The sequence below is a fragment of the Zeus faber genome, assembly GCF_960531495.2.
Source record: "Zeus faber genome assembly, chromosome: 2".
Taxonomy (NCBI): domain Eukaryota; kingdom Metazoa; phylum Chordata; class Actinopteri; order Zeiformes; family Zeidae; genus Zeus; species Zeus faber.
Window position 1 is genome coordinate 31972769 of NC_137189.1, and position 24596 is coordinate 31997364.

General features: G+C 44.0%; 1 protein-coding gene across 1 annotated transcript; it reads left to right on the forward strand.

Moving 5' to 3' along the window:
• The first annotated feature begins 1285 nt into the window (after positions 1 to 1285).
• kpnb3 (karyopherin (importin) beta 3) lies at positions 1286 to 24488 on the forward strand. Its single transcript, XM_079996965.1, has 26 exons — positions 1286 to 1366; positions 3986 to 4066; positions 7235 to 7427; positions 7621 to 7723; positions 7802 to 7898; positions 8066 to 8170; positions 8343 to 8465; positions 8837 to 8957; positions 10906 to 10993; positions 11089 to 11195; positions 11380 to 11504; positions 13399 to 13488; positions 13607 to 13780; positions 14041 to 14259; positions 14710 to 14793; positions 14910 to 15042; positions 15546 to 15667; positions 15948 to 16044; positions 16258 to 16430; positions 16714 to 16825; positions 17275 to 17330; positions 20539 to 20661; positions 21173 to 21392; positions 21816 to 22044; positions 22953 to 23094; positions 23195 to 24488. The coding sequence occupies exons 1-26, from the start codon at positions 1289 to 1291 to the stop codon at positions 23279 to 23281; spliced, it is 3282 nt and encodes a 1093-aa protein (XP_079853091.1). The 5' UTR covers positions 1286 to 1288; the 3' UTR covers positions 23282 to 24488.
• The last annotated feature ends 108 nt before the right edge of the window (positions 24489 to 24596 follow it).

Genomic DNA, 24596 nt, shown 5'->3' on the forward strand with positions numbered 1-24596 from the left:
CTCATTTTGTGTACACCCTACAACAGTGGTTCTCAACGTCCGGTCCAGGGACCCCCAGATGCCCTGTAGGGAGGTCTTTTCCAAGACATTGGCACCATTATAGAATGTACAATAATGACTGATTGGATCATGGTTTCACTGTAACATCCCTCCCTCTCTATAGAATAGACAGGTATGGAAGTTTGGACTGAATAATATCTAATAAAAATCTTCTTAGATTGGGGTCCTAGAGACAAAATCTGGCCAAACACCCAGAACGGGTGTGAAAACGTCTAGTACGTTACGTTAGTAATTTCCCCCTGGGATTATCAAAGTATTTCTGATTCTGATTCTGATATGAAGTGATTTCTTGTGTGCGTGGATTTGCCAGAGCCATTCACAAAAAAAAAAAAATGTTCTGGGGAAATTAAGGACATACGGCTTTAGTTTGTCCTTCGTTTGCGTTAATATATTCAGTAACAAAGTATTTGTGTGTGTGTGTGTGTGTGTGTGTGAGTTTTTGGTCCAAATTTACAGAACTGGTCAACTCAGAAACTTTGTTTTCAACTGATATATGTAGTGACGGGTAGAGCTTTAGAGTAGGATTTTTGACACATTCGTATGTTTTTATCGGCAGATTCTGTGTTTCACGGCCGAGGTGGATGTTGTCCGTGTTTTCTTTTTTTGAGTCTCCACGTGTTCTTTTTGTTTCCATGTATTGTTATGAGTTGCCCTGTCTTCACTGTCCTTGACGCGGCCGCACGACAAAGTTCCCAAATGGCCAGTGAAGATTCGACGGACTAATTTTCACTGTTTCATTGAAAACAAAACGAGGCGCGCGCGCGCGCGCGTGTGTGTGTGTGTGTGTGTGTGTGTGTGTGTGTGTGTGTGTGTGTGTGTGTGTGTGTGTGTGTGTGTGTGTGTGTGTGTGTGTGGGGGGGGAGACGAGAAAAACACCCGCTCGCGCTCCCCTTTCCGCCGCTCCGTTTCAACGTGTTTGTTTCCCGCGCTCTGGCGACATTCACTTCCGGCCAATAGCGTCCCCGGATCCACTTTCCAGCCCGCGCTAGATCCAATCGGGTGTGCTCGTCTCGGAGAGCCAACCCGGGCATTTTGCTGCAGGACAACCGACCAATCAGCGGACAGTAGACGCGACAACGCCGACCAATCGGGTGGCAGCACAATTGTGAGCTCGGGGTCGGCCCCCCCGCCCCAAAAAAAAGAAACGCTCTGTCTGCCGGGCTCGTCTCACGGTTCTTCCACCGGGTTGTTCTTTCCCCCCCCTCCCCCCATTCCGGAGCTCACCACAATGGCGGAACAGCAGCAATTCTACCTCCTGCTCGGCAACCTGATGAGCCCCGAGAACAGCGCCAGGAAACAGGCGGAGGTGAGACCGGGACGGGCGCCGTCAACGCCGACGGCCGCGGCTGTCAGGTCGCCCGCGGTGCGCGGCGCGGAGCCCTAGCGCGCGGGGGCTAGCCGAGCGCGGCGTGGAGCCTTCCCGTCGAGCACCGCGGCCCACGTGTGCGCGTTGTGTCCGCGATGTCGGCCGCCGGCGCTAACTTCGCCCGCCGCCGCCGCCGCCGCCGCCGCCGCCGCTCCCCGGGTCGCCGCGGCGGGCGTCGAGGCGGCTCGCGTCCGCTGTGTTTCACGCCGCGCGCGCACGAGCCGACACCGGCCGCGAACGGGAGTTTGTGCCGTTTCCTCCTCCTCCCCCCCCCCCCGGTCCAGCCCCGAACTAGCCAGCTGACGTGCTAGGCTGGGAACTTCGTTAGCGAAAAAGCGTCAGAAGTTAGCATGAAGCTAACGGCGGGCGTGTACCGTCTCCCAGCTAACGCTCGCTACGGTGACCGCGGGGGGGTCTTCCCGAGCTTTTTCTGGGGGGTTCGGAGACATTGTCCGAGGATTTCATTTGAACGTCAACCCATTTGGTCGACAAACGGTTGAGTAGGGGACGCGTAGTAGTTGAGCCACCCCTCCACCCTTTAGGAAGGAAGCGCACTTGTTATTCGGACTGATTGAATCCCATAATATTACCCAATCGAGCAGCCGGGCGGGTTTTATTTCTGTGTTGCTCTATGGGAGGCTAATCTCTTCAGACTACACCTGGACCTGTCCGTCTCACATGGATCCCTATCCCCTTAACTCTCCCCAAGCCCCCAGAGTGATCTCTGTCGCGCTGTACTGGTGATGAAGAAATATCAAAGTATCTCGACTAACGTGGCTCCCTAAATGTGCGTGTCGTAAGTAACTTCGCGCGAAAGCGTCCGGCAAATGACGTCATGGAGTGCTCCTTATAAATAACGCGGCTTGCCCAACTCGCAGCTGAATTTCACACGTCACTACAAAGCCGCGCCTCTGCTCGTCTCACTCAGATGCGACTCACTGGATTAGTCGCTCCCAGGGGATTTGTATGGCCAGACTCTAGCTGGCCTATTCAGTTTTTTGTTTTTTTTTCCCCTCATCGTGATTAGCCTCTTATCCACGCTGCAGCATTGTCCATCCCGCTTCCTCATCAGCCACCGACTTTGGATGCGGTCTTTTTAAACTTATCGGCCTCATCCCTGACTGGTGGTCAGCACTTTCCATTATGAAACACATTGAATGTCTGCTGCCATGGCTAAGCTCATTGGAATCTGTCCTGCAGTGAGAGCCACACACACACACAGCCACATACACTCACACAGCCACACACACACACACACACACACACACAGCGGCCACCACAAACTGTTGCAGCAACACAGGGTTTTAAGACCCAGACTGCAGCTTGACGCAAGTCAGACTATCGTTGTTTGCTGGAAAGCTTGTTGATGCCTACTGAACTGATCCTTTTTAAGAGTTTATAATGCCACTGGTTGATCTCACCATCAACGTTGGGAGATGGAAAACAAAATACAAAGTCAGTGTTAACTGAAAGTATGTGAATTTCCTCAATATTTTAACAGCAACCCTCAACTGCGGAATGCGTCGATGATAAAGTAATTTCCCCCTGGGATTATTAAAGTATTTCTGATTCAGATAAACCTTAAAGACATCCAAGTGTCGTCCTCTGCGGAGACATCCAGGGGAATCTCCCCTGTCTCCGCATAAAGCATGGGAAACCCCACGTCGACATGAGCTATGAATTCTTTTCATAGCTTGACAAACCAGCTGGACACTGAGAATGTGTTGGGTTTCTTGAAGATTGGTTCAAAGGCTACTGTTGACACAAATAAATTTGGAAGGCCTTATGGAATGCCCCTATGAGAAATTATATGAACATGCTACTGTTGAGTAGCATGTTGCAATAATAGGGGAGGCTGCAGTTTCAGGGCCGCATTCCTAGGACCCTAGTTTCGTGACAGCCAAGGGTAACCAGGGACCGTATTTCTAGGACAGATGGACAAAATGGACGACACCCCAACTGTAACTTCATACCTAAACTTAACCCTAACCTTATACCTAAACTTAACCATCGCTAACCTTATACCTAAACGTAACCATCTCTAACCTTATACCTAAACTTAACCATCGCTAACCTTATACCTAAACTTTACCATCGCTAACCTTTTACCTAAACTTAACCATCTCTAACCTTATACCTAAACTTTACCATCGCTAACCTTATACCTAAACTTAACCATCTCTAACCTTATACCTAAACTTAACCATCTCTAACCTTATAACTAAACTTAACCATCTCTAACTTCATACCTAAAGTTAACCATCTCTAACCTCATACCTAAAATTAACCATCTCTAACCTCATACTTAAAGTTAACCATCTCTAACCTCATACCTAAAGTTAACCATCTCTAACCTCATACCTAAAACTATAAGTACTTGGACAGAAAGTAGTATTTGGGTGGAATAAACCCTTAAAACCACAATTTGCGGGGCGGTGCCGTCGTGAAAAACGAGGGTCCTAGAAATGCGCTCCTTAAACTGCAGTCTCCTCTATTGCAGGAACACACTTTTGGAGTAGTTGGCATATTTTTAACCTTGTCTGTTACTTCCACTTGCAGGAAACATATGATGGGATCCCTGGTCCAAACAAGATAACGTTCTTGCTCCAGGCTGTGAGAGATGCATCTGCCACAGAGGAGGTTTGTACCCGCTAATGCGCATCTGTTCTCCTCACACTCCGTACAACTGATGTTTGTATGCCATTGACATTTTCACTTCCACGGATCTTAAGAGAAACGGTCTATGGGCGCAGAGAACGGCGGCTCATGGTATACGAACATTTTACATTTGTCTATGGACAGAGGTTAAACCTTTTATCCGGGTTGGGTATTGTACAAAATTCTGTTACATGTTTTGAATGATGATTCTGACTGTTATCACAGTGATTGGATCGTATTTACCTCTTGTAAGACTACTCCTTATCGATCTATGAATCACACGTTTACAATTAATTACATGAACTCAAGGAGACAGTCGTTTTCAGAATTGGCTCAAACCTGTACTCTTTTTGGCAGGTGATACAAGTGACATGCAAGCCAGAATTTGCTTAATGTTAGCAAATGTTCTGTTGACTCGCACGGTTTGGTTTCAATAAAGCGAGCTGTTTTAAGCGGTATAAATCAAAGTTAAATTGTAAGGGCTGGAGCAGAGGTTGGTGATTTTATGAAAAGCATGGCATCGAGAATTGCATCAAATCACAAGATCTGCTCTGATGAACCGAATGAGGAAATATAACTTGAGGCAAACCAAGTCATGCTGAGTTTGGCATTTTCATTATTACAACACTGACATTTGCCAGTTAGGCGGTGTCCTTGCTGTAGAGCACTTGATGCACTGGAGCTGACAGATTAATCGCAAATAAGATCGCGATCTCGGTTCATGCGTCTATGCAATCTCATTTCTAAAAGACGACAATTCTGGTGTATGTGCGCCATGGAGATCAGTCGCATTGAAACGCTCGCTTTACTTTCTCTATGCTTTCACATCAGGCTGCATTCACGTATAGATTCCTTTGCTTCTGAACAATCCCAGTCGCAATATCAATCACTATTATTATAAATTATTAGACGCTCATCAGGCGAGTTGGCGCAGTGTAAGGCACGGCGTGGTTTCAGACGTGTCTGAAAACAGCAAATCTTATTTTTTGTTATTATTTTATAACATAGTTTGATAATACTGTGACGCTTGGCGGGGCCGAGCAGACAGACACAATGAAGGAGAAGTAGAAGGAACTTTTGTGGAGAGCTGAAGGCGTTGAGGAGTCCATTCGGAAAATAACAACTTGGGATGGTCGTGTCCCTTTTTATTATAAACTTCTTTTCGGTCTCTCTCTCCTTGGACTCGCACCCAGCGCCGCCGCTCAGGCTTGCCTCTCCTCCCGGCTTCCACGGCCCAAGTTTTAAGTTTAAGTCAAGCACTTTGATATATTTTATGTAAAGAGTGCAAAAAAAAGATTGTTGAAAAAAAATAATAATCGTGAGAGAGTCCTCTTAATTCTTAGGGGGGAGAACTGTGATTGACATTTTAGCAGCCATCGTGCAGCCAGATGGTGCTCGCTACTTCCAGGTTCCGGCCTTGCAGGTGCCATGAATCTGTTTAAGCGTTCTTGAAACTTCTCCCCACGGTTTGCATGCCTCCTCTCCCTTTCTTCAACTTCAAGGCTGATATTTTTAGAGCCCAGAAACAGGATAAGGGGTCTGAGGCATTTAGGCCTAGCCGAGGGTCTCTATATGTGGGATGCTGCAATTTTTGTAAAGTTGTATTTTCATGTCAATAACATTTAGCCATTGAATTCGGTCTGATATTCGGTCTTTATAGGTATGAAATAGATTGCTACGAATTAAAATAACTTTTGTTTATTATTTCCTCAGATATAGGACATTGGGCAATAAATATATACAAAGATAAAAAGCGTTGCAAAGCAGCTGTAAATTAAAATACCAGTATATTATGTATTAGGGCTGCCACTAACAACTATTTTGTTGATCGACAAATCTGTCAATTATTTCTTAGAGTGATCAATTAATTGGATAACACAAACACTATTTCTATCATTTTATATAAAAAAAAAACATTAACTCAAGATTCAAGAGGAATAACAGACCTAGATCTATGCTGTACAACATGTGCAAAACTATATATGCAATTTATTTTTAAATAAAATGCACAAACATTTTTTAACATCGCTTGAATGGACCTGAGCTGGTAAAATTATAAATAACAAAAAAAGGTAAAACACAAACTAATGTTAACAGGCTTTTCTGCATCAAAAAGCTTTAACAGGCCACGGACTGGAGGTAGAATCTTTTCCACCACACACACACACACACACAGACACACACACACACACACACACACACACACACACCCACCCTCACTACATGCCTTGTTGTTTGAGTTAATAACCGCTTATGTAAAGACAAAGTAAATAGAAGACCGAGTTCCAGCAAATGAACACTTTGAAATAGCTTTGTTAAATTATTATAATTGTAATAATCGGTTTGCTCTACTGGGGAAGTGTTAATTAGCTCGCTAGACTAACGTTAGCGATACCGCCTCTGCTCTACCACTACCTTTAGCCAGCAAGTTTAATACACTTGTCGTGTAATATTAAAGTGAATTTGACTTAACATGTTTAATTAAGATTATTTTTGGGACTTACCCTGCTGTTGATTCCCCTTCATACACGGCTCCATCATGTTTTAATTTCAGGTGTTCTCTCATTACCGTAGTGCTCCCGTCCCATGCAATATCAGTTTTACCTAGTTTGCAGGCAGCACACTTTTTACTCAAATTTAATGTGAAGTGCTCCCATACTACAGTGGATTTTGGTTGAACGGTTTTCTCCATGTTTAAAAAACAAAACAAAAAAAACAACAATTTTTTCTTTGACATGGCAGCTCGGCGACACAGCGTGCAACAACATAGCCCCAATGAATCCATAATGAAATTCGTTGCTAACTATTTCTATAATCAAACTTCATCTATCTCGTTGTTGCAGCCCTATTGTGTATTGTATCACTCCGAGCCCAATGTTCTCAGTAAGAGCATCAGTATATTCACAACAAAGGTTTTCAAGAAAAAAAATTGTTTGTCAAATCAGGTGTGTGTGTGTCCCACTGAAACAGCCGTTTTCAGACAGGGTGGATGCATGTTAGAATGGCTTGAATGCATAACCTGATTTGTATTTTCAGCGGAGAAAGAAACATATTTTGGGGACCTCAGACCATATATTTACTTGGTGGAAAAAGAGCATAATAATACTGTAGGTATGCATTAATGTGTGTGTGTGTGTGTGTGTCTTGCAGGTCAAACAGATGGCAGCAGTGTTGCTGCGGCGGCTGCTGTCGTCCTCCTTCGAGGAGATCTACCCCGGCCTGACGCTGGAGATGCAGGCGGCCATCAAGACAGAGCTTCTGGCCAGCATCCAGGAGGAGACCTCGGTGACCATCCGCAAGAAGGTCTGCGACATCGCTGCCGAGCTCTCACGCAACCTCATCGGTGAGAACCAGACGTAGTACAAATACTCAAGCAGAACAGCATGGGGAGGAAACCAAATATGCTCCATTCAACCCTTGGGACTCGGCTGTGTGATGTGTTTTAATTTTTATTATTTATTTTTTTATCAGTAGTTCACCTCAACTTGTTGCACTAATTCTCCGCCCCCCCCATCACCTTTGTTAAAATTTTTTAGATGACGATGGAAACAACCAGTGGCCTGAGCTGCTCAAATTCCTGTTTGACTCTGTCAACTCTCAGAATGTGGGCCTGCGGGAAGCTGCGCTGCACATATTCTGGTGAGTTCTGTGCGGTTACGTACTCTGTGGAGGAATCACAAGAAGGTGCACATGACAAAACACGTCTTTCTTCCTCAGGAACTTCCCTGGTATCTTTGGCAACCAGCAGCAGCACTACATGGAGGTTATCAAGCGCATGCTGGTGCAGTGCATGCAGGACCAGGAGAACCCACAGGTGTGATCAAAAACGGGTTTCTGTGCATCTACGTACAAGCGACTGCTTTGTGAAATTAGAAGCCACTAGACGCAGTGACTTACTCCTCTGGATAGATTTTATTTTTTAACTGCTGGTATTTTAGCACTGGTGTATTGTGAGCATTGTTTCGTTATCTTGTCCCTCAGATCCGTACCCTTGCAGCACGCGCCGCGGCCTCCTTCGTTCTGTCCAACGAGGGCAACAGCACCCTGCTCAAACACTTCTCTGACCTGCTGCCCGGTGTCCTGCAGGTGAGGATTTGACTAGCACCACAAACTGCCTCCCCGAATGTTATCTCCTACATTGATGACGTTGCAGTATTTCCTCTCGCCGCAAGGAGTTCAGCCCCCGGCTACCTGAGGCTAGTTTGATCCGATGGCATAGCGTTCTTTTAATCGTAGGCTCTCTCCCTCCAACGCACAGGCGGTGAACGAGTCTTGCTACCAGGGAGACGACTCCGTGCTCAAGTCCCTGGTGGAGATCGCTGATACGGCTCCCAAATACCTGAGGCCAAATCTGGAGGCCACGCTGCAGCTCAGTCTGAAGGTAAGTCAGGCCCTGGATAATGCTACATGCTAGTGATTGCTAATTGATCGTTCCAACCTCATTCTGTGGTCTTGATCATTTGAAGTGGGGGTGGGGTCCACTGTGTATGAAGAAGTACACACCTATGGCCACACTGCACCAGCTGGCCAAATCTTCCAAAGTTCTTCCTTCAGTCTTTGGTATACGGAGCAGTGCAGTTTGAAAACTTGATGTTTTCACCATGTGGAACCGTCAATGTGACTTAAGCATTCTGTTTGAATTAACTCCTCGTAATTGTGCCATCCCATTTAAATCCAAAACACTGCTGACAATTCCAGGACTTGGACTTGTTGATCACCTTATTAATGAGACATCTCTCCCCATCCTTTCAGTTGTGCGCCGACACAAACCTGAACAATATGCAGAGGCAGCTGGCGTTGGAAGTGATTGTCACCCTGTCAGAGACTGCAGCAGCCATGCTCAGGAAACACACTGCCATCGTGGGTCAGAGCGGTGAGTGTCGGGAGCACAGTTTGTCAAGTTTTAAACAGTTCTCAAAATTAAAAAAGCACCACTCCGCTTGTATGTTTCACATAGTTGATGATTGCACTAATATTTCTCTTAAGCCCCTTCTCCCACTGGGTTTTACAAATATTTATTTCATACAAATATTTAAAGAAACTCATTCAGATAAATTAAGACCCGAACTGTTGCGCTCGGCTGCAAAGACGAGAAACTGAAACTCGTCCAGTCTCTACGAGGACAGGTCTTTATATTCTTACATTTTATTATTTTCTTCTTAAAAATGCCATCCAGACTCTAGACGTGTCATTTAGAGTTGGCGGTGTGGTGAACGAGGGGAAGATAGAGAGGGGGGGGGGGGGAAACAACTATTCAGATCGTACGTCCGTTGCCAACAGATTGTCCTAATGATAGCATCTACACTGAGCATAACTTACTAACCCCAACCCATCATGTATCTGTAACAGTCATAGAATGTGGGACTCCATACAGAACTTTTCTGTAAAGAGCAAATGTGTGAATGACTACCTACTGCCTTTGCTGGATATTTTTTATCAAGCAATGTTACAATTTCCATGTGGGAAAGGATTATAAAATCTCATGTGTAATACAGTGGAAACGCTTATGATCAAAAAGCTTGGGACAGAATCATGCCTATAAAATGCTCTTTAAATAATTTGTTTAAGGAAGTAGTCAAGTAGTGCTTATGATGTGCATTTTGGATCTTTTCATACAATTACTGTAATGACATTTATTTTTTAACTGTACTACAATGATACTTTGCCTCGCGGTAACCCGCGAGTAGCAGCGCTAGGCCAGGGCTTGCCAGTGCTATAGCCCCGCCAGGATTTGGCATAGCACCGGCACAGCCCCCCCCCAAGGATTTCCAAACAATTTTACATTTTCATTAAATACTTTAAATCCTGTCCGGCAATTATTTAAAGTTTAAACTTTAGGACTGATAAATCGTAAAACCGACAGCGTTAGCGTAAAAGAGTGATGGAGAGGGAGCGATCTCCCCGCCGCTGTGCGTCCCCCTCACCCAAAAAAACCCCAAATTAGACAGTGCTTTAGATTTATTTATTTTCCTCAGTTTCCTAATTTGAACGAAACAAAAGTCCTGTGCGTCCCGTGTCAGGCTCCGGAGACACTGATGCCATAACAAATGGTAAGCTGCATGAGAAATAAAGAAAATATTGGGTTATAATAATCATCCGCTTACAGTGATCACTTTGAACCGGGCAGATGTGATCACTGTAAGAGGTTTCCACTGTAGTTTTAAGTAATCGCCATTTTGCCATTGCTTAAACTTAAGAGATGTGACCTGGAGGTGTTTATCAGTGCTCCAGATAAGTTGCTATCACAAAAATCTGGGTCATGAATCAGGGGTGGACAAATCCTAAAAGTATGTGGTTGTCATCTGGGTTACCAACACACCAAATCCTGTTTCCCAGGCTTCTTGCTCTTCTCCTTTGGAAGCATATACACAGTGCCACTTCTCAAGTTTGATTCACCTCACTAAATGAAATATAAAAGTTAATCAAATTATGAAATCACATATTTATGTGATTTGAGTCAAACTTTTATTCACAAGACACACAGGAATTGGTTTTTTTTTTGTTTTGTTTTTTTCTTTCCTCCTCCCCACAGATTTTTTTGGGTTAAGAAAATTAGTTTTGCCAGGTGCCTGGACCTGAACCATCTAGCATTGTTGCCAAAGAATTTCTAACAAGGCAGAAACTGACATTAAAATCAAAACTTAACACCATTTTTGCACTTTAGTGGGACTTGGGAAATGCAGCATTTGTTCTCTCTCTGTGTGTGTGTGTGTGTGTGTGTGTGTGTGTGTGTGTGTGTGTGTGTGTGCGTGTGCGTGTGCGTGTGCGTGTGCGTGTGCGCGTGCGTGCGTGCGTGCGTGCGTGCGTGCGTGCGTGCGTAGTGCCCCAGATGTTGGCTATGATGGTGGACCTGGAGGAGGACGACGAGTGGGCAATGGCTGACGAACTGGAGGACGATGACTTTGACAGGTACTGTACCACTGCTTGCACACCGAGCTCTGGAAAGCCCTTTTACAACCTCATTACAAATGAGGTTCACAGCAATTCCTTCCCTGCCCCACCAGTAATGCCGTGGCTGGAGAGAGCGCCCTGGACAGAATCGCTTGCGGGCTGGGGGGAAAGATTGTACTGCCCATGATCAAACAGCACATCATGCAGATGCTCCAGAACCGTAAGTAGAAGCCTCTGAAATGTATGGAATGATATGGAAGATCTGTTGACGGATAGGTTTGCTGTTTAATGCAGGCCTTATTAAAAATGTTGGTTCTCATTATTTATAGCCTTTCGCAGAACAATGTCATATGTACTTATTCCAGCCACAAAAATAAATGTCAATGTACCATGTGTGTCCCCAGCTGACTGGAAGTACCGCCATGCCGGTCTAATGGCGCTGTCTGCCATTGGTGAGGGCTGCCACCAGCAGATGGAGGCCATCCTCAATGAGATCGTCAGCTTTGTCCTGCTCTTCTGCTCAGATCCTGTAAGAGTCAGACACTAACGAAGTGCCATGCATAGGATGATGGTTCGAAAATACTATGACACTTATAATGCTGTAAATAGTAGGGGTGGGGGGGTGGGTCGATTTGAGTATTGCGATTTTTATTTTTTATTATGCCTAATTGATTTACCAAAGCAAAATGAAAATGACGGACGGTCCAAGACCTGTGGGGATACGACCTGCACCCTCACGTTTTTCATCCAAAGCATATTCACTTTAGGGCGGGGTAAGGGTTTAATAACCGGTTTAATAAGAGGGCAAACACCGGACCGGTATACTAAATTTTACTTCTAGGTGTGGCACCACAATGAGCAGGACAACTGAGTGACACATTTTTAATTTCTCACAACAGCCATTCAACTTAAATTTTATTCTTCACATCAAAATAACAAATAAAATAACTTTGGCCTGGTGCAACTTCAGAAACGGAGGGGGAAAAGGAAAAAAGTCCACTCCAATTCTGAGGTTTACATTCTGCCTCAAATGCAAAGTGTTTCCAAGAAGCACTCCTGCTGTTTTCCTTGTCAACCAAAACCGGTCACGGAGACTCTGCTCTAATGAGCTAACCACAACAAACCGCAGGGAATGACACGAGTGACGAGAAGACAGCACTGTGATTGAGAGGAGGCGGGGCTCCTTGGGCGCTGGCTCAGTTTATAAACACAATATTATGTTTATCACGTTGCCATATCGCTTCTTACTATTGCAATAAAAGTTGGATTTAGTTAGATTTTTTGCTGGTGGGAGGCGGTTTTGCTGCCATGTCTCATGACGATAAATACCTGTCATTCTGTGACATCTGTATGAAATCATCCACTGGACTGTAAGACTGGAAATTGGCCCAACTCTAATTTACTTTATATATATTTTATTCATTCTATTATCTTAGAACGGTTTCAGGCTACTCTCTGTTCAGCTGTGAGATGTGAAAACCCTTGTTTCCCTCCCAGATGCAAATTAAACCGATTAGTGACGGCTTCAGGTCCTGCAGTGCCATCTGCTGGTCTCATTTTCCCATGTTTATATTTTACTACATTTATTCATTGAGGGCTTTTTGGCCGTGCATATTTATTTTTACAGGGACAAATCTTTTGCACATTTTATTTATCATTCCATTCAAGTCCAGGGTTTTGAAAGGACAGTTTTAAGTTCAATTTCATATGTGGAGGCTGTTAATTTAAAGGCTCAGATTTGTGCTGTGTGTAGTTTTCAAGGGCTCTTTTCATTTTGCCTAAAATTGCATTTTATTTCCTTATGGCACTAGCATGATGAGCAGGGACAGCTAAATGTAGCTGTTTAAGTTTACTTCAAAAAGTATATTTATATATATTTTTTTATTGGTTCTATTGTGCATGTACATTTTATTTAACACTATTCTATGCAGTATAAGATGATGCTGCTGGAAGGACTGACAGACATATGTTGTGCATTGTGTTTGTAAATAAGCCTAATGACTAGAAGTGTATGAGTGAACATATCGTCAGCCCTATAACCAGTCCTAGTAAATAGTCTAAAGCGTAAAAAAAAACCACTTGTACTGTACAAACATTTAGTCTTATTTTCGGCTGGCTAACCCTGAAGACGAACTACTTCAGTGTTGAGTCAGTCAGTTTCCATACTTGGATACTTCGATGTCCATGAAAGCAATGTGCAAAGAACTCTATTTAGTGGATTTAGGACCTTTTTAAAAAATTATTTTTTTTATTTGAAGTAAATCAAGAAGATATCAAAAGCCCATAACTAACAACTGGGTTTTGTAATTGGATTAAATGTTGATAAACTATTGGTAGAAAATGTTAACTTGACAATAGTTACAGTATGAGTGATTTACTGGTAACAATCCAGGTTTTGACTGCCTACATGCTCTTCCTCCCAGCACCCTAGAGTGCGCTACGCTGCTTGCAACGCAATCGGACAGATGGCGACAGATTTTGCACCGACTTTCCAAAAGAAATTCCACGATAAGGTAATTGAGCTGATATTATATAAAAAAAAAAAATAATAATAATAATAACAAATAAGCTTTATTGACCTTTTCATCACAACTTGTCAATTGCACTAAAACAACCTCTCCTCCTCCTCAGGTGATCTCAGCCCTGCTTCAGACCATGGAGGACCAGAGCAACCCCAGGGTGCAGGCCCACGCTGCCGCTGCCCTCATCAACTTCACAGAGGACTGCCCCAAATCGCTGCTTATTCCATACCTGGACAGCCTGGTGCAGCACCTGCACGTCATCATGGTGGCCAAGCTGCAGGAGGTAGGTTCAAACCAGTCCCAGGGTTGGAGCCGGGCAGAGGGGCATCGCCACTTGGAATGGAATTCTGGGACGACAAGTGTAATCCAGCCAACACAGACGTAACTTTTATTCAGAGGGGATACGCAAATATACTAATGAGCAGATGGAAATGCAATTTATTAATCTCAGGTATTCAACTGTATATGATTAATGTAAAAGGGATTCTCTTAACTCTGCTTACCCGCTGTTTTTTGTTATGCCTTCTGTGTTTTGGCACGCAGCTAATTCAGAAGGGCACCAAGCTGGTTCTGGAGCAGGTGGTGACATCTATCGCGTCGGTGGCCGACACAGCCGAGGAGAAGTTTGTGCCCTACTACGACATGTTCATGCCCTCGCTGAAGCACATCGTGGAGAACGCTGTTCAGAAGGAGCTTCGTCTGCTCCGCGGGAAGACCATCGAGTGTATTAGTCTCATCGGCCTGGCCGTCGGCAAGGACAAGGTGAGGCGCACAAAACACACTTTTCACCTGGGCTGTGATGAGCCAGCTTTGCAATAGGTTCACCAAACAAGCACTCCTAAACCAAAAAATCTTTTTAGCAGATCCATGTTTAATTTTAGTCCTGATTGATTTATCTGAGATATGTATTGCAATTATATTAGTGCTGTTTTGTTTTTTTCATTTTAGTATAGTTAGTGTGTTTAATTCAATTTTAAATGCACTTACATTTAAAAAATAAATAAATAAATAAAAATAAGACATCTAGCATATTCTTGCATCCTGAAATACCATTCTCTGATGCACTTTAGGGCTTTGGGTCAAAGTGAAAACCCTGTAATCTCTGTCTCTACTGTTACATTATTGTAATGGAAAGTCATAAGACAAAAGTGGAATACTACTCGTAAAAGGTTCTGACCCTCTGTTCCATTCCCTTCACTGTGTGTACGGTAGTTCATGCCTGACGCCTCTGCCGTGATGCAGTTACTCCTCAAGACCCAGACCGACTTCAACGATCTGGAAGACGATGATCCACAGGTCGGAAACTTTACTAACGTGGTTTCTCACTCTGCTTAACTTTGTTTATCTGTGTTGCTGAACGGCTCCATTCAGAAAGATGCTCTCGATCCAATGTGGAACTTTTCTTGTTGTAGATTTCATACATGATCTCGGCCTGGGCGCGTATGTGTAAGATCCTGGGGAAGGAGTTCCAGCAGTACCTCCCTGTGGTGATGGGCCCCCTCATGAAGACCGCCTCCATTAAGCCTGAAGTGGCCCTCCTCGACAGTAAGTCCCTTTTCAGGCTGCGTTTTGCCTGCTTTCCACAGTAAACAGGAATGGTGGTGGTTGGTATGAAAGCTGGTTAGGGATAATGTAGAATTCAATTTCAAGCTGCAACCCAACCAAAGTGAACAAAGATGCATACTTTATTGATCTCCAGCTTACTTCAAAAAGGATGAAGCAATGAAAGAAAATTACAGTAGGTGGGAATATGCAATTAAATTTGTTGGCTTCATACTGTTGGCTGTTCACGATAAGATCTGACCATTGACACTGAACATTTGTTAAAGACAATATATAACCTGCAGTAACTAACAATATGGATAAACTGAAAATATGCGAAGAGGTGTTTGTGTACATAAAGCCAAAAGAAATGAACTAAATAAATAGAAAAATAAACCTAAAAGATGTTGAACTTGCGAAATAATACATTTATAAAAAAATGTGTTTGTATCTAGAGATGGATAGATCGAAATGTTTTAAGTCAACAAATGTGACCTCCCCTTCAGCTCAGGACATGGAGAATATTTCGGAGGATGACGGTTGGGAGTTCGTTAACCTGGGAGACCAGCAGAGCTTTGGCATCAAGACGGCAGGACTGGAGGAGAAGGCTACCGCATGCCAGATGCTGGTGAGAAAGAGAAATAAACGCACACATTAACAGCATGCAGCCCCATGAATGTCATTCAAAATTGTCAAACCTGTGTTGGCTTCAGGCGCTAAGCAAGAATTTACATTGAAATTAAGCTATTTTCTCGCCAATTGTCCTATTACTTGAATAAAATGGCAAATCTTAAAAGTCCAAATGACGGTTGTATTTCAGGCTTATGTGATTTTATTTTATTTTTTCTTCTGTCAACACTTTAAAGTTTGAATATTTTTTTAACCCCATGCCCCCTTTTTTCTTCCAGGTGTGCTATGCAAAAGAGCTAAAGGAAGGCTTTGTGGAATACACAGAGCAGGTGGTGAAGCTGATGGTTCCACTGCTCAAGTTCTACTTCCATGATGATATCCTTTCAGTCCATATTTTGACTTTTCGAGCATCAGACCCAGTTCATTCATTTGTAGTGAAGAGTTGGTCTTGGATGTTCTTTCACACGACCGCATTCTGTGTTTTGGTTGCATCAGTTTGGTAACATCAATTCTCTTTTTAAGCCTCATCTATGCGTGACGTTGACGAACTATTGTCAGTATGATCCTTGACCCCCCTCCCCTCCCCACGTGTGCGTGTGGCTGCGGCCGAGTCCATGCCACTCTTGCTGGAGTGTGCGCGGGTGCGGGGGCCAGAGTACCTCACCCAGATGTGGCACTTCATGTGCGACGCGCTCATCAAGGCCATTGGCACAGAGCCCGACTCGGACGTCCTGTCTGAGATCATGCACTCATTTGCCAAGGTAACCCCTCGAGAGTGTGCATTCAGGGATTTTAGTTACACAATGCTTCAAAAGCAAACAAAAGATTTGAGCGTTGTAATTGTGGGACTGTTACTTATGTTTGGGGTTTTGTTTTTTTATATATATATATATATATATATATATATATATATATATATATATATATATATATATATATATATATTTTTTTTTTTTTTTTTTTTTTAACTATAGGTCAGCTAGTGCTTTTTACTAAAGAAAATTGCATCACACAGGAGTTTCCCTCTTCTTCCCTCTGCTGCAGTGCATCGAGCTGATGGGAGACGGTTGCCTGAACAACGAACACTTTGAGGAGCTGGGTGGCATTCTGAAAGGGAAGCTGGATGAGCACTTTAAGAACCAGGAGCTCAGACAGGGTGAGGGGGCAGTCCTACCAGTAACAGTCCTTAGAAAGACTATTTCACCTGGGTCTCTTATTTACTAGCGATGTTTCCTAACCTACAGATTAAGATTGAGCTGACAACCAGCTATCATTTGTTGCGACTCCGATGATTGAGCGATGGGGAATGAGTTTTCCTCTGAAGTGGTTTACATTCAGAATTTAGGCCTTAAGCCTTGTCGATGTTTCTTGCTGCGTGATAACGTTATATGATATAAAATTTTACATTATATGGATTTTTGTTGTCTCTTTTTATCTGTATCTTTTTTTAAAGATTCTGTTCATTTTCCAGCAAAACTCCTGAGTAATTAATGCCGTTTAAGATAAAAATACCTTCACTACTTGGGGTAAAAATAAGAATTTAATTTACAATCAAAGCAGCTCAGTCTTGGTTGGCACTGATCCCAACCTGCGTATCCTTCACAGCCAAAAGACAGGATGAAGACTATGATGAGCAGGTAGAAGAAGGCCTGCAAGACGAGGTAACTATTTTTACCTTCTGTATCTCGTGTAAAGGTCCGAGCTGTGGGAAATAAACTCCTTCTAAATGAGCAAAGAAGGAAAACTGTGTCGCAAGTCCTCTTGTCTTTAGCTGCTTTCACACATGCACTGCAACCCTGAAATTACACTACTCACAAAAAGTTAGGGATACTTAGCTTTCGGGTGAAATTTATGGAAAATGTAAAAAGTTCACGCGACAGTGATATTATATCACGAAAGTAGGGCATTTAAGTAGAAGCATGCAATGGGTTTTTCCTCTTCTTAAACAATTTATTGAAACAAAAGCCAACAACAGCGGTGGGTATACCACAACAAAAAATGTCAATGTCTCAATAACTTGTCATGTGCCCTTGAGCATCAATTACAGATTGACAACAACGTCTCTTTCTGTTCACAAGTCGACTTATTGTCTGCTGAGGCATGGCACCCCACTCTTCTTGAAGGGCGGTCCTCAGGTCATTGAGGTTCTGGGGCACAGAGTTACAAGCTTCTGCACGGCGGCCCAGCTGATCCCATAGATTTTCTATGGGATTCAGGTCTGGAGAAAGTGCAGGCCACTCCATTTGAGGTGCCCCAGTCTCCAGCAGCCGTTCCCTAATGATGCGACCTTGATGAGCTGGAGCATTGTCATCCATGAAGATGAAATTAGGCCAGTGGCTGATGCATAGCGCTCTCCTTGACGTCTCCAACATCGTTGGCGGCCATCATTTCTGCTCAACGTGAATCGACTTTCATCAGAGAACAGCACTGAGGCCCACTGGTCCCTCGTCCAGTGTAAATACTCCCTGGCCTATTCAAGACAATGATGTCTGTCCCTGGTGGCGTGGTCAGGTACCCTTGCAGGTCGTCTAGCACGTAGAACACGTCAATGTAAATGGTTTAGAATGGTCTGACGTGACACTTGGGTGCCTCTCACCTCCCTTAAATATGCCTGGAGTTGAGTGGCATTCATCATCCGGTTTCGCAGGGCACTGTTCACAATGAAGCGCTCATCAGTGTGGGATGTGGCCAAAGGACGTCCACTTCTATGCCTTTCTGTGACTCTTCCAGTCTCTGTATCTCTGTTGCAACCTGCTGATGACACTCTGTGACACTCTAAGCTCAGTGGCCACTTCCCTCTGAGAACATCCTGTTTGAAGCCTCGCAATGGCGAGGAACTGTTGCTCAATTGTTAGGTGTCGTCTTGGTCTCATGATGTCAAAATGTGAACAACATGATAAAGAGGACTGTTTAAATACCAATTCCAATTGAACCAGGAAATGTATTGGTCGATTCATTGATCAAACACCTGTTGTGAATTTTGCCGTTCAGCTCCTTGTTAGAGAACAGCAAGTTGTACAAAAAGTACTGAAACATTGAACAGCTTCAAAAGTTTAGAGAAGGTCAAGTAAAGTTTACCTTTAAAGGTTATAGTGCATTTTAGGTTCATCCTGAAATTTCACCCAAAAGCCAAATATCCCTAACTTTTTGTGAGTAGTGTATCTGGACGATACCCAGATGAGCTCTAGGCCTAAACGCAAATGTCCGAATAATTTGACCCAGACTTTACCCAGCCAGCACCCAGGTACAAAGTCTGGGTAATGTCCAATTGAGCGGTATGTGTGAACAAAGCAGGTAATTGTCCAGATCATTGACAGCGAGCGCGTGGGCGTCTTGATGAGGTCTCTTTCATCCCCAAGTGTTTACCTTTGTGCGGTTCTTGGTGCACAGCGCATAGCTGCTGTGTACTCCTTTCTGCTTTCTTTATTCCTTTCCACTCTGGTTTACATTATGGATATGTCCAAATACATGGAGTGTCAATGCAAAAATGTCAGTTACTGATAAGTCTGTAGCCTCGTCCGCCATCTTGGGTTGGTTATAAAACTCTGCAGCTTCACCACGTCATGTCCTGCCTCCTGTATGCTTACCCAGGCCGCGCCCCTCGTCTTAACCAAACTGATTATTTCCAGGTAGTGTAAACGTGTCTGACAGACAATTTGTTTTTGCTACCTGAAAGAAATAGTAAACTCTGCACAATGTCCGGACCTGATCTGGATATTGTCTGCAACGCAAGTGTGAAAGCAGCTTTTAAGGGGTAGCGCGATTGTACAATGAAAACCAGCTTTGCTGGGTGTTCATTCAAACAAAAAGTCACAACATTTGTCTTTCAATGAGAGAGAGAATCTGCAGTCTCCTGCAGGTGCATCCCCTTTCGCTGGCCAGTGCTAGCTCTTTCCACAAGCATATAGTATGCCGCCAAAACCACTACCCACTGCCACATACCCCCAGCGTCCGACTTAGGCTGGAGAACTGCCCGGCCGAAAGCTAATCCCCTCCCTTCCGAGAGCGAGAAAAAATGTCAGCCATTACCATCTTAGCCAACCGGCCTATTGATCAATTTGAACTTAAAAGGCTTTAAAGCCAGATACCACACTATGATCTAGGCCTTGGCATATTTCATGCGATGAAGCCATCGAAGCGGGGCCTGGTCTGAATAGAGAGTGAAAGGGCGCCCCAGGAGGTAACACTATAGAGTGCTGATCGCCCACTTGACCACCAGGCAGTGACGAGGTACAGCACTGCTGTTTGGCCTTGCTCACCTCCTGGGTTAAAACAGTGCCCAACCCTCCATTCGAGGGGACCAGTCAGCGCTGAGAAGTTTATAAAGCGCCTGTGAAAGCCTGCCCTGCCCAAAAATCTCCTCACCTGTTTGTTTTGGGGTTTTTTTGTACCTTGGGCAGGCTGCAATTGCCGCTGCCTACTTTATCTGAGGGAGCACCTGCTCGCTGCCCAAGTTGTACCCCAGACACTGTACCTTCCTCCATCCAACCAGCTGCTCTATAGAAAATGCACTGAATGTATATAATTTTAACATAATTCCCTTTTCAATTTGGCCTGTGTCCTTGTGTCCATCTCTATTTATACAACACTATAGCAGCTAACCTAAAACGTAGAAAAGTGGGCACCAATGTGAACGTCTATCGCTAGTTTGGTTGACAGCGGCTGAAATGCTTCTCATCAGGGACTACTTAAAGGGAATGGAAAATAATGCACAGTGGGTGTCTTTTTCAGCCGATTGAGTAAATTCAGCCCAAAAACAAATTGAGGAGGGGGATGCTGCAATTTTTTGTTTTAACTATGGATCAGAAGATTGGATCAGGCACAGATTTCATACATTCTTATTTATTTTTTTCCCCACCCCGCTTTAAGGATGAAAATGACGTCTACATCCTGACCAAAGTGTCAGACATCTTGCACTCTGTGTTCAGCAGCTACAAAGAGAAGGTGCTGCCTTGGTTTGAGCAGCTCCTCCAGCTCATCGTTCAGCTAATAGTGAGTAGCAGCATTATTCTGTACCTGCACTGCCAGTTCATTCACTCGACAGTGGAGTAACCCGTTGTTCTTCCTACCAAAAAAAAAATTTTACGTCTGGAATGTAGAAGAAGACAGTTGGCTAAAAAGCACACATAGCTGTAGTATTTATCAATCCTTCATGTTACACGGGAGGTCTTCTGACTCAATTTCATTAGCGTGAACGTTACCGAATGCAGCTTTAAGAGGATCAGTCTGTTAGGGTTGGACTGCTTACTGATATTTAAAATATCAGTTTTATCAGGCTAAAATTACGTATCAGAGTGTCTTACAAACCAAATCTGATTCAAATCAAGAGTTGGATCAAACATGTCAGATAGTTTATATTTTTTTTTTATTAAGTCAGTTTCCCTTTTTATATCCATCTACTCTCTAAATCCCACAAATGTATAAATTGACATGGCAAATCCAAGTTTGAATATCTATTCTGTTAAGTGAAAGTGATGGATTGATAATGGTCTCCCCTGTACAGTGTCCCAACAGGCCCTGGGCAGACAGACAGTGGGGCCTGTGCATCTTTGACGACGTGGTGGAGCACTGCAGTCCCTCCTCCTTTAAATATGCAGACTACTTCCTGCGTCCCATGCTGCAGTCACTGTGTGACTCCAGCCCCGAGGTGCGGCAAGCAGCTGCTTACGGCGTAGGAGTCATGGCCCAATACGGAGGAGAGAGCTACTGGCCGTTCTGCACAGGTAGCGCAAGGAGCTGATCACAATGTCCGATAGGTCGTAGAAGTTCAGTCAACCCACACCTGAGAACAGTGACACTCAATTTGGAGAGGAAAAGCATTTTCATATTACCATAGATGGATACTTTATTCATCCCCGGAGGGAAATTGAGGTGGGCAAAAATAGGCGTAAAAAAAAATGGCAAAGAAAATGGCAATATATGGGGAATGTAGAATATAACGGTTGACTGTGCACATAAAATGAAAAAAAACAACAAATCTGGTGACGCTGCCTGTTTGAGCATGAATACAATGACCCTCAATCGTGGAGGTTGTATCACTGCAACATTACATTGACAAATTACTTTTTTATTATTATTAATGATGTAATCTAGTTACACTTTATTTATTTTGTGTTTCACCTGTCCACGCCCTCTCCTCCCTCCAGAGGCCATCCCGATGCTGGTGGCGGTGATCCAGGCAGCCGAATCGCGCTCCAAGGAGAACGTCAATGCCACGGAGAACTGCATCTCGGCGGTCGGCAAGGTGATGAGGTTTCGGCCCGAGTGCGCCAACGTCAGCGAGATCCTGCCCCACTGGCTCGGCTGGCTGCCCCTCAACGAGGACAAGGAGGAGGCGGTGCACACCTTCGACTTCCTGTGTGACCTTATCGAGAGGTAGGCGAGTCATTCCATGAGATAGGTGCTGTTTGGCCTTTCTAATTTTCAAAGTTTCAATAACAAAATCAATTTTTTGACGTGTGTGTGTGTGTGTGTGTGTGTGTGTGTGTGTGTGTGTGTGTGTGTGTGTGTGTGTGTGTGTGTGTGTGTGTGTGTGTGTGTGTGTGTGTGTGTGTGTGTGTGTGTGTGTGTGTGTGTCCACCACACAAAACTATACCCCAGGTACAAGTCATTAACTAATAATTAAGTGAATGACATGTTTCACAAATAATTCATTTAAAAAAAGTTTCCTCTCACTGTTATCAGTGGCGGGGTGAGTAGAGGATGCTTGACAGACCCATCAAACATTCTAAAACATGGAATTATTGGTAATAAAAAATTTCATAATTTACCTGCTTTTGAATTGAGCTCCGCTGAAGGCTTAAATTGTCACTACCCTTTTGTCTCTTAAAGCAACAGGTCAGTCGTTTTGGAGGGAAAATAAGTCTGACGGAGAGCAAAACTGAGGGACCCAAATAAATAATCATATTTTCACTAAAAATAATGTTTTGATGTGATAGGTGGATGGGAAACCGACATTCTTATAATAATGTAATTTTCTGGAATATTTGTGATGCAACTTCCATGACTATATACAGATATGAAAATACATTATTTAAGAAAAAAACTTAAGTAACATTTTCCTATTATGTTAATAATGAACTTTAAATTAATGGCAAACATGTTAACAGATAATTTGTTTTATAGACTTAAATGTCGTGGAGCCAAATGGCGCTCCTTTCATGGAATGACCTGGGGCATGACAGGAGAGAAGATTTGCGTCTTTTGTCGTATGTGTTTTTATATTTCTTATGTCACATTCTTATCGCTCTGATCGATCCCTCTCTCCCGCTCCGTTACTCCAGCAACAATCCTATTGTCCTCGGACCAGACAACGCCAATCTCCCCAAAATATTCCTCATCATCGCAGAGGGAGTAGCGAACGAATCCGTCAAGAGTGAGGACGCGTGCAGCAAGCGCCTTGCGAACGTCATCCGACAGGTCCAGGTGAGCTGCGCACAAATCGGTTGGCCCAAGTAAAAATGTGATTCATTTTATTTTTTTGGTGTTCTAACCACTGTCTACATGCTTGTCGCTCCTCCCGCAGGTGTCTGGAGGACTCTGGACGCAGTGCGTATCCACGCTGAGCAAGACTCACACGAAAGCCATACAGGACCTTCTCAACACGGCTTGAGCCACCTACGCCCCTCACCCATTCTGCCCCCATTTCCTCCAAGAAGAAGAAACACAACACCTGATCATGATTAAACCACCTGGATCTGCTCCATAGAATCCCTCCTCTTCCTCCTGCTCCAAACTGTAGCGTGTGTGTATATGGACTTCTTTGCAGCCGGCCCCCCCAGCCCCCCTCGCCTCATCCCTCCCTTTTCTGGGCGACCTAGTCTGTCTGACCACACAGTCTCCTCCTACTCCCTCTACCGACGTGGAGAACGATACCACACCACCTGAAGTCACTCACTAAAGTCACTGAGCAGACTTGTTTTTCTTTCTCCCTTCCCAGTGGAGGGTCGTCGGTTCTCATCTGCGCAAAGGGAATGGGATAAATGGAGTCTATTAGGGCCCTCCCCCCCTATGTTGAATATTAAGATCTGGTTGAATTGTGTTCAGACTTTTTTTATTTTTTTCTTTTTTTGTTGTTGTTGTCGTTGTTGTTGTGGGGAGTGGTGTATTCCTTCGTCTGACTCTGCCCGGAGAGACTCATTTTTCGACGTCGCCCGGCGAAAACTTGGACGGTCAGGCTCCGAAGGGCCTGGGTCGGTGAAACGTGAACTGGATATGACACTTGAGGACTGTGAAAATGGACGAAGGTGGAGGTGCACGTTGGGCGATCACTGCCCGTCTCCTGTGAATTCTTATATTTTATTTTCTATCTTTTTTTTCTTTTGTCCATTCTTTATTCCCAGTGTTACCTGGGGGAAGTGGCCTGTGCTCGCCACAGCTCAGAGCGTATGTTGAAGACTGATATGTCAAGAGTGGCTAACTCCTAGAATCTGAATCGGTAACAAGTTGGGAAATCAACACGGTCACCTGGAAGAGCTGCCCTGACCCAGTAGGCGTCTTTGGAAGCCGCTCCCAAATTAACGTCAGCTGTTGAAGGAGAAGTGCTGTTCTACTCACTGTTTGCTTAGAACTGTTTGATGGCAGGAAGTTTGGTCAGGGGCACTTGAGAGGAAGCGCAATAACTTTTTTTTTTTTTTCCTCTTTTTTTTTTTAGTGGGTCTCAGCCGCAGTGTTTGGCAAGTTGGAGCATGAATTGTAGATTATTTTCTTTTTTGTTTTTTCTTTTTTTATAAAATGCGTGCCACCTTCTGCTAACATTTTGGTTTAGAACCCTTGCAACCCTGCAGGTGTTTGATGGAATTATGAAAACTACCGACATTAAAAATTCCAATTGATAACATTGTCTGTGTCGTCCTTTCCCTAAAACATCTGAGCAGGTCAAAAGCATCTGAAAAGATGGTTTTGTTAAAATGCCAATTTGTTTTCTT

Coding starts and splice junctions, on each gene's coding strand:
- kpnb3 (XM_079996965.1), top strand. CDS start 1,289: ATGGCGGAACAGCAGCAATTCTACCTCCTGCTCGGCAACCTGATGAGC. Junction 13,489..13,606: donor AAAAGAAATTCCACGATAAG/GTAATTGAGCTG, acceptor CCTCCTCCTCAG/GTGATCTCAGCCCTGCTTCA. Junction 16,431..16,713: donor TCATGCACTCATTTGCCAAG/GTAACCCCTCGA, acceptor CCTCTGCTGCAG/TGCATCGAGCTGATGGGAGA.